Source organism: Pteropus alecto, unplaced genomic scaffold, assembly GCF_000325575.1.
Source record: "Pteropus alecto unplaced genomic scaffold, ASM32557v1 scaffold101, whole genome shotgun sequence".
Taxonomy (NCBI): domain Eukaryota; kingdom Metazoa; phylum Chordata; class Mammalia; order Chiroptera; family Pteropodidae; genus Pteropus; species Pteropus alecto.
Window position 1 is genome coordinate 7,312,628 of NW_006432945.1, and position 12,843 is coordinate 7,325,470.

A 12,843-nucleotide genomic window follows, 5' to 3' on the forward strand; every position below is an offset into this window, starting at 1 on the left:
TCACAGTGTTGCAAAGGGCATAGTGATAATGAAAAAAATTGGGAAATACTTGAATGACATCATTCCTTCTTTCAATATGGGCTTTATGTTGGATAGATGTATTCTACACATAAGATACATTGCCTAGAACATGGAGGTAATAGTCACTACATAGTTATTACTGCAAAGGTTACACGAGACAGTTATAAAATCTCTAGCACAGTATCTGGCACAGAGTGGGTATAAATAATAAATATTTATGTAGTTCCTTTTCCTCCTTCCCCAAGATGATATTAGATTCTAGATAAGGTACAAGTCTCCTGAAAAACATGGCATGGCTAATAAGTCCTAAGGTTTGTCACAAAAGTAAATATATTCACCTACGATCCTTATTTTCTGCCAAAGCTTTTTGGCTCTTTTCCAGAGATATACAAAAAGGTGACCGAAGTCAAACACATTTCTTTTCCTCTTGGAAAAACATATCCTCATTCAAGAAATTGCAAAGGTTTATTGCAGGGAATTTGTGGTGTGAAAGCTGAGTGCCTCATCCCGTTTTACACTGGCGCCCGGGGACCCGGTCATCCATCTGTGACATCGAGAAGCCAAAGTTCCTGCTTCGAGCCACCTTTTCATTATGCCCTTAACTACATATTCCCTCTCCCCGACCATGCCTTATTTTTCTACTACTGGGGTTTAAGCAACTTAACAAAAAGTTTAATTTCTGAGAGGTACAAAGAAATAAAGCTCTGAGAACACCTTCCAGGGGGAAAAGCATGGAAAGCTGATTTTATGTAAAATTATAGAGTATAATCTAATACTTTTTTTTTTTTTTTTTTTAATGAGGAAGTTGGGAGGAGGAAGGAGAAGACCTTAGAAACCAACTGTTTTGTAACAAGCATATCAGAGTCCTGGAGTCCAAGATTCAGAGTCAGTACTTTCCTGGATTAAGAATTTGATAATTTTTCTTCCTGTAAAACTGACATATTTAATCGAGTTTCTTCTCTAAGGCTAGCAGAGCTAGAACGCTCTTTCAAATTCTTGATCAATGTCTAAGCAGGACTTGTAATCAATATGCCAACCTGCATCACAGTCTCCTGAGGAAAAATCCCTAAGAGGTATAATCTCTGTTTTCAGCAGGCTTACAGGAGACTCTGGCTTAAAATTAAAAAACCGATGTTTCAGTGAGGTTGGGAAGAGGACAAAGTTATAATTCAAAGTGAGATGGCATCACATGGGACCAAAAAGTGGGCGCCGACATCCCTGGGCCTGCTCCTGGGGGTTCTTGAGTCGCAGGCATGGCCACTCCTGACCCTGGGGGGGGGTGCCCTTGACACAGAGGTGCTTCCTCGCCTTACAGGCAGGTCTTTCTCTCATTCAAGTCATTGAAGCCCAGCCTCAGATCATGGGCACTGCAGACGGGGAGAGACCTGTCCCCCAGCACGTCCATGGGTGGCCTCTGCTGTCTCCTGGGCTTTAGGACTTCATACCTGCTTTGTCCCTAGATAGACCACTCTATGCTGCAGCCTGGGGCTAGGAGGCGTTATCGAGGTAAAAGCCACTTTTAGGGTTCTCTGCCAGTCACAAACATGTACCAGATCATGACGCTAGCACTCCTTGGTCCTGAGTACCCTCAACCGAAAGCAAGCCGCACACACCGCTGAATGTTCACAGCTCCTCGACTCAGCACGTCGGGCTCATGCAACCCAGCTGTAAACCCCGCGTGCGTCCGCCCCACCCACCGCCCTCCAGGCAGCTGGATTTTGACTCGGACTCAGCACACAGCCATTCCATCAACTCTGCTCAACGCTTTTCAGTCCCTTTCTCATTCTTTTTCTAACCTCCATCCAGGAGGCCATTTTCCTCTTTCCCTCCTTCCGTCTCCAGAGACCTCAGCCAGCAGAAGCACGAGCTTCTGGATTATTCTTTTCACTGTATCTGAGACAGTCTGCTTAATGTTCAGATACACAGCGGGGAGAAAAGGCAACATATTTTTACTTTAGACCCTTTCAGAAGGCATAAAAAAATACAGTACAAATACAAATCACTTGACAATTTTATGATGAAAACCAACACATGGAAAACAGACAGTTTTGAGTTTCGCTAACATAATCAAGCATTTCATGGCAACCCGCTCAGTCGCGCCATTTCTCAGATCTATTTCTAGATGTACCAAACGCGTCTACAGATGAAATCGCTTTCGTACCTGGAAGAGGTCGTCTCCAGTGTTAAAAGCAGAAGACAGAACTCCAGGTGAAAACCCACCGGTTCACGGGAACCGTTTCTGGATTTACGAAACACGCAAAAGCCAGGTTCCCAAGAAACACTCGGTTCAGTGTACATGGGTATCATGTCAACATGTGAAATGTGACTGTAAAAAAATGATATGAGCATGTTTCACCTTCGGGTAGGTGATGATTTCTGGCAAGACACTATCCGAGACACCAGGCAGAGGGGCCAAGTGGAAGACGTTTACCATTTGCTTCGTAAGAACAAGAAATCCCAGGAGAAGGTCATCGGCATGACAGCGGACAAAGTCCTCGGGGACAAGTTTGAGGTGGGGCTTAGCAGTTCCGTTATAGTTGAGGAAAACTATTTTCGTCACTTGGCCAAAAACCATACAAAGGGAGGGAATTTAAACCCTAGTCGACTTGACTCCCCCAACATTTTTCTGCTCGAAGCAGGATAAAAAGCCTTAAATTTTGGCTGCATCTCTATTTATGTAACAACCACAGCTGCTCCCCAGAATAGCGGCTGCTGGCTGAAAGAATTAAGGGCTTTTGTTGCTAACATTTGAGTCCGTTTTCTATAGCACTTGACTGAGTTTCTCTCTACTCATTTTCGTGCCCTGAGTCTGAAGGGAGACGAGGAATCTGACCATGATTAGCCTGGCGATGGTGCCATCAGCTATGTGGATGGACTTTAAAATCAAGGCTCATCTTCTCAACAAGAACACATTTAGCTTCTCATTCTAGTGTGTGACAGGTGATCTCCTGACTACCTGGAACATAGTAACTATCCACCTTCGAAGGGCGTCAGCGAGGCCCTTCCCGTTCATAACTCCCAAAGAGACATAGACAGTGCTCCTTCCGTTTTGGGCTGCTGGCCTAGCACTGAATAGGGTGCCCTCCCCGGAAAATAACAAAGAGAACCCTCGTCAAAGCTATCAAAGGCGTTAAAAAAATACAAAAGTTATTTTCTCCTTTTGATTGCTATTTACTTGTGACAACGATTTGTTAAAAATATTACTTCTGTCTTTGGGAAGAGAGCATTCTCTTCATATAATATGGAAAAATAAACTCTACCAACCCCACAGTGAACATTCTCCACGACCGCCCTGGGGCTTTCTTTAGCTTTCGCATCTCCGAATATCATCACCAGCGTAAATGTGCTACGTTTTTCCAGTAGGCGAAGAACGTTTCTCACTATCCAGCGCTGCAAGGGAGAGAAAAAGGAAATGGCGAGGCTCCCGCATCTCTGAAGGGAGAGAGTTAGGAAGCAGGATGGGTGGTTTGCTAACAAAACGAAAGAAAACAGGGTGGTTTCAGGCCCTCCTAAAAAGTCGTGGGATGTCCCCTCATCTCTTCTGACCACTTACGGCCCAGCCAATGCTCGTAGATTATTAACGGGAGGGTAGGGAGCCACTAAGTTAAGTATCGGTGTCATTGCAAAGGAGGGCTCATCTTCCCCGCCCAGGATCACCGTAGAACACCGAACTGGATGAATGGGAGAAGACAAAGATCCATAAAAACAGTAAAATGTTTATTTTCTTAGAAAAAAAAAAAGTGGGGAAGAGGGATTCGAAATGATTGTGATCACACTTCCGTCTGCATCTGAGCAAAGCCAATGTTGCGAGCTCAATCCTTGATTAAGATACCTAGTAAATGAAACAACTGGCTGCTTGCTCCCGTGTCACTTCCAGGAGTCATGTCACACCACATGCTTTTAATCGATAATGGCTTCTCTACTTCTTCTTAGCCGAGAAACAAGGCTTGCCATAGCAACCATCCCATCTCCAAAGCGCAGCATTGCCAGTGAGAAGCATGGCTCTGGACCGCTCGGGAGAGACAGGGAGGAAGGAGAGAGGGGAGGAGACGCTTAGAAGCAGAACCAGTCTAGAACAGAAGTTTGATATCTGAGTTCACCACTACCTCATCTTATAGAAAATAGGTTGGAGAGCCTCTGGAAAACCAACAGTATCTTTAAGGTGAAATTGCAGAATTTTTGCTGCATACCTGGACACGAGAGAAGTGAAAAGTTGCAACAAGTTTTAACTAGCAGCAACAAAGAAAGTTCGAGAACAGTTTTTTTTGTTGTTGTTGTTTGTTTTTAGCAATATTCCTTTGCAAGTTCATTAAGAAACACTGTAATTTAATGGGGCATACGATATGGAACGATCTTCTTTCGCTATAGTGCTGTTCTTTGAAGAGGACCGACCTTTGCAAAGATTTCAACTGGGGTGCAACCTATTTACACAGTAGTAGCTCCTGGTCTGCGCGGTAGAATCGGTGCTATGTGATATCCTCTTCTTCCGAACAGTAATCTCGACCCTTGAGGGGAAAAGAAAAGAACAACACGTGAATTGAGAAGTTTAAAGCGGAGCCTGAGACAGTCGCTCACACTCAGTTTTCTCTCAGTCCATCTCTTTGACCAGAACTCAGGCTTTACCAGTGACCCTTGGGCACTGGTAAAGGTGGATAAGTTATCAATACGTGTTGGCTGATTGATAAACTGTAGACACTTCAAGGCCTGGACATTTGACCAAGCCCCACTTTACTTTAGATTGGTAAGAACTTATCCTAGGCACAGACGAGACTCAGCCTTTCACTGAGAAATTACCACATGGACGGTCCATTCAGGAGACCGATTTCTCATGAACAGGAGAAACTGAAATGAACGGTGAACGAGTCACTTTCAGCTTCAGGCTGTTCCCCTTCTACAGCCACATCTCCATGCCCGGGATTTACAACTTTACACAGGGGGGTGGTATAATCCAGGGTATCCTAGTTTTAATGTCTCCATGCCCGGGATTTACAACTTTACACGGCGGGGTGTGGGTGTGTGTGTGTGGGGGGGTGGTATAATCCAGGGTATCCTAGTTTTAATCCACTCTAAATTAAAATAGGATTAAAACAAACAAACAAACAAACAAACATTCATTGGATATAACATATCTTAGGACACGTTTGGTATGTGTGGGATGCACAAGAAAGGTGAAAATGATTTTGATTCGTTCGCTAACAAAACAGGTTACTTGAAGGCTTACGAGCTCTACACAATCCCTGCGTTTGAACAGATCTCGTCTTCTCTCCAGTAGGATATATACTGCGTGAAGGCGGGGTTAGGGCTGGGAGGTCACCTCCACGTCTGACCTGGCTGGGTTGCCTTGGTCAAAGCACACAGGGCTTCTTGGTCTGTAATCCCTCATAGATAGCACAGGAACAAAATACCTGCCTGCATCACAATGGCATAGAGAAGGGTTTTGTAAATACTATTTGCTTCCTTTGACCTTTTTCTTTCTACATACACACTATGTATTTCAATTTTTTTATGGGGGGGAGGAATAGTCCTTTAAAAACAGAATTATCTAAATAACTGGAACTTATTCCTAAAAGCATCTAAAACTTAAAGAATATGGTAATTTTGCATAAAATGACTTCTCAAATGCGCTGTTTCTTTGTCACCATATCCGTGTGTTGGAACTATCTCACATTCTCCTAATATCTAAGCTGCAGTAATCCTGGCTCTGTGACTTACTAGCTTGGGGGCCTTGATGAAGTCACCCTTCTGCGTCTCAGTTTTCCCATTTGTAAAATGAAGATAACAACAGTACCTACGTCATATGGTTGCAGAAAATTAAATGAGTTAATAGTAGTAAAGTGATTCAATAGTGCCTGGCACATAATTTACATATGTTGTACGTGTGTGCCCACACGTATGCACATGGTTTGATTAATAAAAAAACACTATCACGCACTGAAGTCTTCAGGGGTCGCCTCTTCCCATGCTGAATGGCCCCAGACTGCCTGTTCTCTCTGAAGGCGATCCACTTATTAGCATGTTGTGGCTTCTTCCACCATGTTTGCCAACCCTCGGCCCTGCTACGTGCAGAGCATCTGAGCCCAGTGTCATCTCTAGACTTGTTCTACTTGCTGCATAAAGTGTCTCCTGGGCAGAGAAACTGGGTAACCAGTCTTCCTGAGAAGAGAGGTATGCACTCAGCAGTCATCCCTGGCTCACAACCTCCCTGGCACCACCGTCCAAGCAGATGCCATCACTAGCCTTGGCTCAGACCACTCAGGAGACACTCACTGGGCCATGTGTTGGAGAGTTAGAGAGAATGTCATGGGCCCTGACTGTTGGGCCTTATGTTCTAATATGGGAAACTGGACACATATCAAACATGTCAATATGATGCTCGAAACATATCAGGTGACGCTGTCCACATGTCCTCAACTCATGTGACTCAGGAGCAAATGGATGCTCGATATTTAGCTGGAAGGGTGACCTGCAAATGCATGCTCGATATTTAGCTAGAAGGGTGAGGTAGGGCTTATGAGTTTTCATGGAGGTTTTATTAGAAAAGGAAAGCGGACATTTCTAGTGTGTATATGGTTGCACACTGTTGTGTAACATTGAGCAAATTACTGGGCTTTGGTTTCTTAGGGTTAATAATGGCCTCTGTCTCATAGAGTTGTGATCAGGATTAAATGGGAAAACTATGGTGTCTGGCAGGTAGTCAGTAAATATTTGTGGCTGCTATTATTACTACTATTACTATTAAACCCCGTGTTAGTTCAGTCCCCTGGCAGAGGAATGGGGACCTCCTTCCTTGTGGTTGTCAGGTGAATGAGGACTGTGGTCGTAAATTATGATCTGACAGGTGTCAGGGGGCCCTCCTTCCCACCTGAGCCTTGTACCCAAGACAGGCCAGAACTTCATATACTCGAATAAAGCTTCTATGGCAGGTATCTAAGTCCTTTCTCTTCCTTAATCTAAATGAGGCCCCATATCAAAGCAAAGGGCCAGCTGGCCAATGAGGGGTTCAGAGAGCATCTCACCCATAAGGAAGACCTGGATGCGATAGACAGACAGACAGACAGACAGACATGCCTGTGAACTACTGTACTGATTGATAAAGCAGTGTCTCCAGCCCTGTACAGGAGTTATAGAGTTCTGCAGCAGAAGGTTCATTTCAGACCCTCCAGGTTTACTGTTACCGTTAAAGGAGCACCTCCTTTTGAGGGACAGGAGAACCCTCTGTTTAAACTCAAGACTGCAACTTTAATTTCCCAAGCATTCGCTCTTCTGAAATTACTAAAATTATTATGAGAAAGAGAAGGAAAACTGCATTCTTGGCTTTGCAGACATTATTTCATCAGAATTCACACCAGTCCTGCAAGGAGGGAGTGGTGCCTGGTGGCGGGTGGCCCCTCAGAGAAGCCTGAGACCAGGTGGTCCTTGCCTTGTTTGTCATGACTGTATTGAGTTGGTACCTAATTCAAATTCGAATCGGTCTTCTTTTCGTTATTATCACCTGTCAGCAGCTCTGAGAACAAAATATTTTACGAACAAAAAACCTGGAAATTAAAAACATCGACAGTACGAGCTCCCTTATGGCTGGTGTCATTTTAAGAAAGGGGAACCTCAGGGCGGCCCCATCTCAGCATCACCTGGGGATCCCACCTGCAAACTGGCTCTACCTGGCGGGGCAGGGAGCTTCCTTCTATAACACGACTTCATGTCTCATTTAAATTTTTAAAGAACTGTGCAAAAAAGAGAACCTTAAAACCGTCAGCTGTCGGATGGTGGGAAGTAGGAGTGAGCTGGGTTTGGGCGTTACACAACTCTCTTAGCTGACACACACACTTTCCCCTTAAAAGGACTACAGTATGGAAGTCTTTGCAAAGACGCTTTGCACTGTTGAAAATAGGGACTGTTGGACACAATTAGACCCTTCTGTAAAGGACACACTAAAAGTTACAGAGAGCAAACGCCTATGAGGACCCCACGAGTTGGAGGACTGGAAACGCCCAATGATGCCAGAAGGACCACAGGGGCGTTTTGGTGCAGACACAAAAAATTGCAAGGGACTTTTTCTTACTGCAGCTTCCATGTCCTCTTCAGCTGTCTGTATTATTTTCTTGGCAACTTAAAGAAGTTTATGTCAACTCAGAACATACATTTGTAAGGTTCTAGGGTAAAATCTTCTGTTCCTTGAAATGTCTAGGCTAAGAATTAGGGATATTAATGAGGAGAGAAGGAAAAGACATGCTAATTGTACATTCTGCAAGTGAAAAAAGCAGCTCAAAGAGTAACTTCAAATGAAGAAACTTTTCTTGTAAAGTGCCTACCGTACTTTCTCCCCTTAAGTTTAAGTAGACAAATAGTTTAGGGCTGTCTGTCTGTCCAGTTTCACGTGCGATTTTATCGTACGAATCCTCAGTATACTTTTGTAGACGTGTGTGCATTCAGCCTAACGTGTAACCCTCAAGCATGCAACAATCAGCAGTGAACTGAGTAGTTTCCCGAGGAAGTAGATGAGAACTAGATGAAAGCTACTGAGAAGAAGCACTGAGTCTCAGTTTCCCCATCTTTAAAATGGGAACGGTAAGACCTAACCTGCAGTGTTGTGGGAAACAGAAGTAATACCTAAGGTGTTTAGCAAAGCTTGGCACATGGTAGGTACTTACTAAATTAAAGCTCTTATGATGATATTGAAAAATGAGATCAATAGATCCAATAGTAAATAAACCACTCAGGCGAGAAATTGGGCCCATTGCTGGATCAATTACACTCAGTTCCTCAAACAAGCTGGGCACCTCAGTGTCTCCTGGGTGCTTGCCCATCTTCCTCCTTCCTGGCTGGCTCTTCCCGCCCCCGGCCCTCATCCATCCATTACTTCTCATTTTCTAGATCTCTACTTCAATGTCACCTCATTGTCTTTCCTGAACACTCTATATCCAGGAGCACTTCTTACTCTGCTTCAATTTTATTTATATTACTCATTATTATCTGACATTATTAATTCATTAATTCATTTCTTTAGGCCATCTTCCCCTTGAATAGAAACGTTTCTGCACTACTGCATCTCCAGGACTTAGACCAGCATTGGCGATGTGTTAGATGCTCAATAAATATTTGTTGAGTAAATGAAAGGATGCGAAATATCTAGATTTTTGACATTTTGGAGTTGGCAGGGGACCTAGAGTTTTCCTCTCTGATCTTGTGTCTAATGTAGGCCAGGCCTCCATCTCCCACATTCTAGGCAGGGAACCATGAAACTATTCAACAGCAGGGCCCAAACCCTGCTTTCCTCCCACAGAATGGCTTAGACTGGGTTTTTGGAACCAGAAGATGGGTCTTCCCAGACTGACGGCATCCCTTGGTCCATTACCTGCAGATAACGTGATTTCCATCTAGATCTCTCTCCTCTGCATGTGTGTCAGTTTTCCCATGTATTTTTTTTTTAATGGACCCACCCAAAACAAAACAAAACACTAACACAGAATAAGATATCTGAGAAGTACAGCCTAAGATATGTGAGGATTAAGTATCTGACAAAGAGGATAAGAGAAATAACAGATTCCAAAAGAATCAATGTGCTAAATTTTAGCAATAACACAACTGAATGTAAAACCGAACTTCCGTCAAAGCTCTGGAGAGAGGGCTAGCTCTTAGCCTCAAAGGAATAGAAAGAGATCACAGGAAAATGATGACAAAGATGAGCACATCCGATGACGTAAAAATGGACCTTTGCACGTCAAAAAATAATACGATGAAATAAAAAGGCTAATCTCATAACGGGAAAAACACCTATAGCATACAATGTACAAATGATAAAAGTTATATGAGAAGCTCATCCCAATAAAAAAAAAGAATGGTGAGGGGATTTCAATAAGAAGGAAGAGCAAAGTGGAAACTCACTCAGAACAAAAGAAAGCCAGTAAACATACGCATAGAAAAAACGATCTGCTTCAGTAATCAAAAATACGAATTAAAATAATGAGAATTTGAAAATAGCCACACCCAGTTCTTGAGAGTACGCAATGAAATATGACTCTCATATTGCTGGCCTCAGTGTAAAATGATGTGGCTTCTTTGAAAAGTAATTTGATAATATTTACTGTGAGTCATAAAAATGTTTATACCTTTCATTACAGCAATCACAGAAATCAGTATCAAAGATCAACCCCCAAACAAATATATTTAAAAAATATATATGCATTGGTTCTTTGAGGCGGGAATGGGAATTGAATATAAGCAGGCAGGAGGGATCTTATTGAGGTGATAGAAATATTCTAGAACTGGACTGTGGTGATGGTGGTGGCATTTGGTAAATTTACTGAAATTCATTGACTTGTACGTGTCACATGAGTAAATTTTATGATATGTAAATTATACCTCCGTTAAGTTCTTAAAAGTATATGTACAAATATTTTCACTGCGGCATTTTTATTAGGCATGAAAAAAATCAAATATCCGTCCCCTTCCCCCCATCGCAAAAAAAGGTTACTAATTTATGGCTCTTGCACTGTCTGCTACCAAACAAAGACAACCAACAGGACCAGTCACCTGCCGTGTCTCAAACAGGCAGGTCCTTCCCGCGCGCCACTGTGACTTCATACAATTCTCCTCTCGCTTCCCCTCCCAGTCTACTCCACAGGGCTCCTGCAGCTTCACGATCTTGTTCCTACACCATATCTTTAAGTGAAATTTCCCCCAGGTGTTCTCGGGTGAATCGGTCTCTTCCTCTCTCAGTGGTCCTTCCATCCTACCACCACGTTTTATAGTAGTTTCAGTCAAAATGTCTTTTTGATAGCTCACGGAATCCTTGTGCGGTTCATATCACAACGATTATGAATTAATTCTCAGGTGTTTGAAAAGAGGCAGTGCTCTGTGTGTGTGTGTGTGTGTGTGTAAGGATGGAGCCTGTTGAATGAGGTTATATAGGAAGTATCCTGAGACTTTCCTAAGTGAAGTAAATTGTCAATATTTTGGAGATCATGCTGGAAACGGCAGTCCTCTCTAACAATACAACCAATGAAGAGTAAGTTTTGAGCACATGTCTCAGCAGAGACTTGGGCACAGACTGGTTATAAGAATAGCCTGGAACTTACGAGAGGTCCAGCAGGACTGCACGGAGAGGGGACAAAAATTAACAACAGCATCGCACTGTCCGTTAGTCATCATTTTTGTTTCTATAAATACTATCTCTGCAAACCACATAGGAACCACGTCTAATTCTCTTTCCATAATATTCAGTCAGGCATCTTACACTCTTATTTTGCTGTCGTCACAAAATTCTGCGTTAGAGAACCTCAGAGGTATGTACTGCGATGGGGCCAGAGAACGAAACATTCCAGTCAAGATTCTCGTGTTCAGAGGAAGCAAAGAGGCATTTTTGTAATAAAGTTTCATTATAGGACTTTGTTTACACGAGGCTTATTTCTCTCTGGAAGTGTGAGCCGTTCTACTCATCATAAAGCAGGCTTTTGTTTGTTGAGTGACTGAAGAGAATTCATCCTCCTCCTCTTTATCTTTCTGGATGATGCTGGGAATGGCTATTAGTTTCTGGCCCGCACGTTATTTTGATTCTCCTATCTCCTGTCTGCTTCCTTTCCATGTTCATCTTTCTCTTCTCTCGTCCTGATTATAGGCTACCTGAGTCTCAGTCTGATCGTCTTTTATGCTGCACGGTGGGACTGACTGGCTTTCTAGGCACCGAAGAGTGTCTTCACTAATGAAACACAATCGCCTCACCTGTATTTTGGTGCAGAAATTTAATGGGCTATCTCCCTTCTCTGCCCACCTAACACCTTTCCCTCGAAGCTTCTCCTCCATGTGTCACCATCCAGAGGCAACCTCCAAGATCCAAGTTTCTATGGGAATCTGGACATTTAAGCTCTGTCCCTGAACCAGGAATACAGGGCAAGAGAGCCACATTCCATCGCTTGAGCGTGTGTGGACGAGGAGCTAGAATCCAGAATGAACATGATGAGGAGGAGGTGGGAAAAGGGTGGAAAAGTGGAATGAAGGACACCCCAGGGCTGCTGTCGATTCTCCTCCTGCAGGGCTGTGGGCCAAAAGCAGCCACTCTCTACCTCTCCTCAAGGCTGGGCCTGTCAGAGCCTCTCCAATCAGGGAGCATTTCAGCCACATTTTCGTTTACAGTCCAACAATAATTTATAACAACTGTTTTGAGGAAATGCTGAAGAAAAGCAAAAATAATTAGCTGTGCTGTGAAAGTCCCCTACCCTGGCTTACTTCATTAGAAAAATCAATCGCGGCATTAATGGCCCTGTTTCTAATGAGCTTTATTTTAATTAGACTCACACGTTATTATTTCAGTTGGAAAGAGGTCTCCTTTGTAATAAGCAGAGGAGTGTGACAGCCTCTGACTGTTTCTTTGACCACATATAGGAATGATCACCACGATAACTACAGCAGTCACAACAATCCTGGTATACTGGGCTTTTCATTTCCAAGAGAGAATAAGTATTAACTAAACAGCTTTAACTCCCTTCCACGGAGTGTTTATTATACTCAAATCCTCATTCCACTGACAGAAGGAGGAGATTTTCGAAGCTTTAAGGCACATATATCTCAAGATTTATCTGACGTTGGCACTCAGATGACTTCAGAGATGCTCCTTCCCCATGAGGATAAAGAAAAGCAAGGACAAAGAACCTGGGACATCCCCATCTCCAGGCCACATTCAACTGATGAACTAGAGCAGGGGTTGGCAACTTTCTTTGCCAAGGCCAAACAGTAAATATTTTGGGCTTTGTATTCCATACAGTCTCTGTCGCAACTCAGCTCTGCCATTGTAAGCATGGAGGCAGCCACAGTCAGATGTGGTGGGGT

General features: G+C 43.4%; 1 protein-coding gene across 2 annotated transcripts in view; it reads right to left on the reverse strand.

The window, feature by feature from the left end:
- Window positions 1–3,717: 3,717 nt before the first annotated feature.
- CUNH1orf21 (chromosome unknown C1orf21 homolog) overlaps window positions 3,718–12,843 on the reverse strand; it is a 122,438-nt gene continuing 113,312 nt past the window's right edge. The window contains exon 5 of one of the 2 annotated variants that reach the window (XM_006907741.1): window positions 3,718–4,526. In XM_006907741.1, the coding sequence (XP_006907803.1) occupies window positions 4,488–4,526 (39 nt within the window). In that variant the 3' untranslated portion in view covers window positions 3,718–4,487. The remainder of the gene's footprint in view (window positions 4,527–12,843) is intronic. The other variant, XM_015586120.2, reaches the window with a different exon arrangement.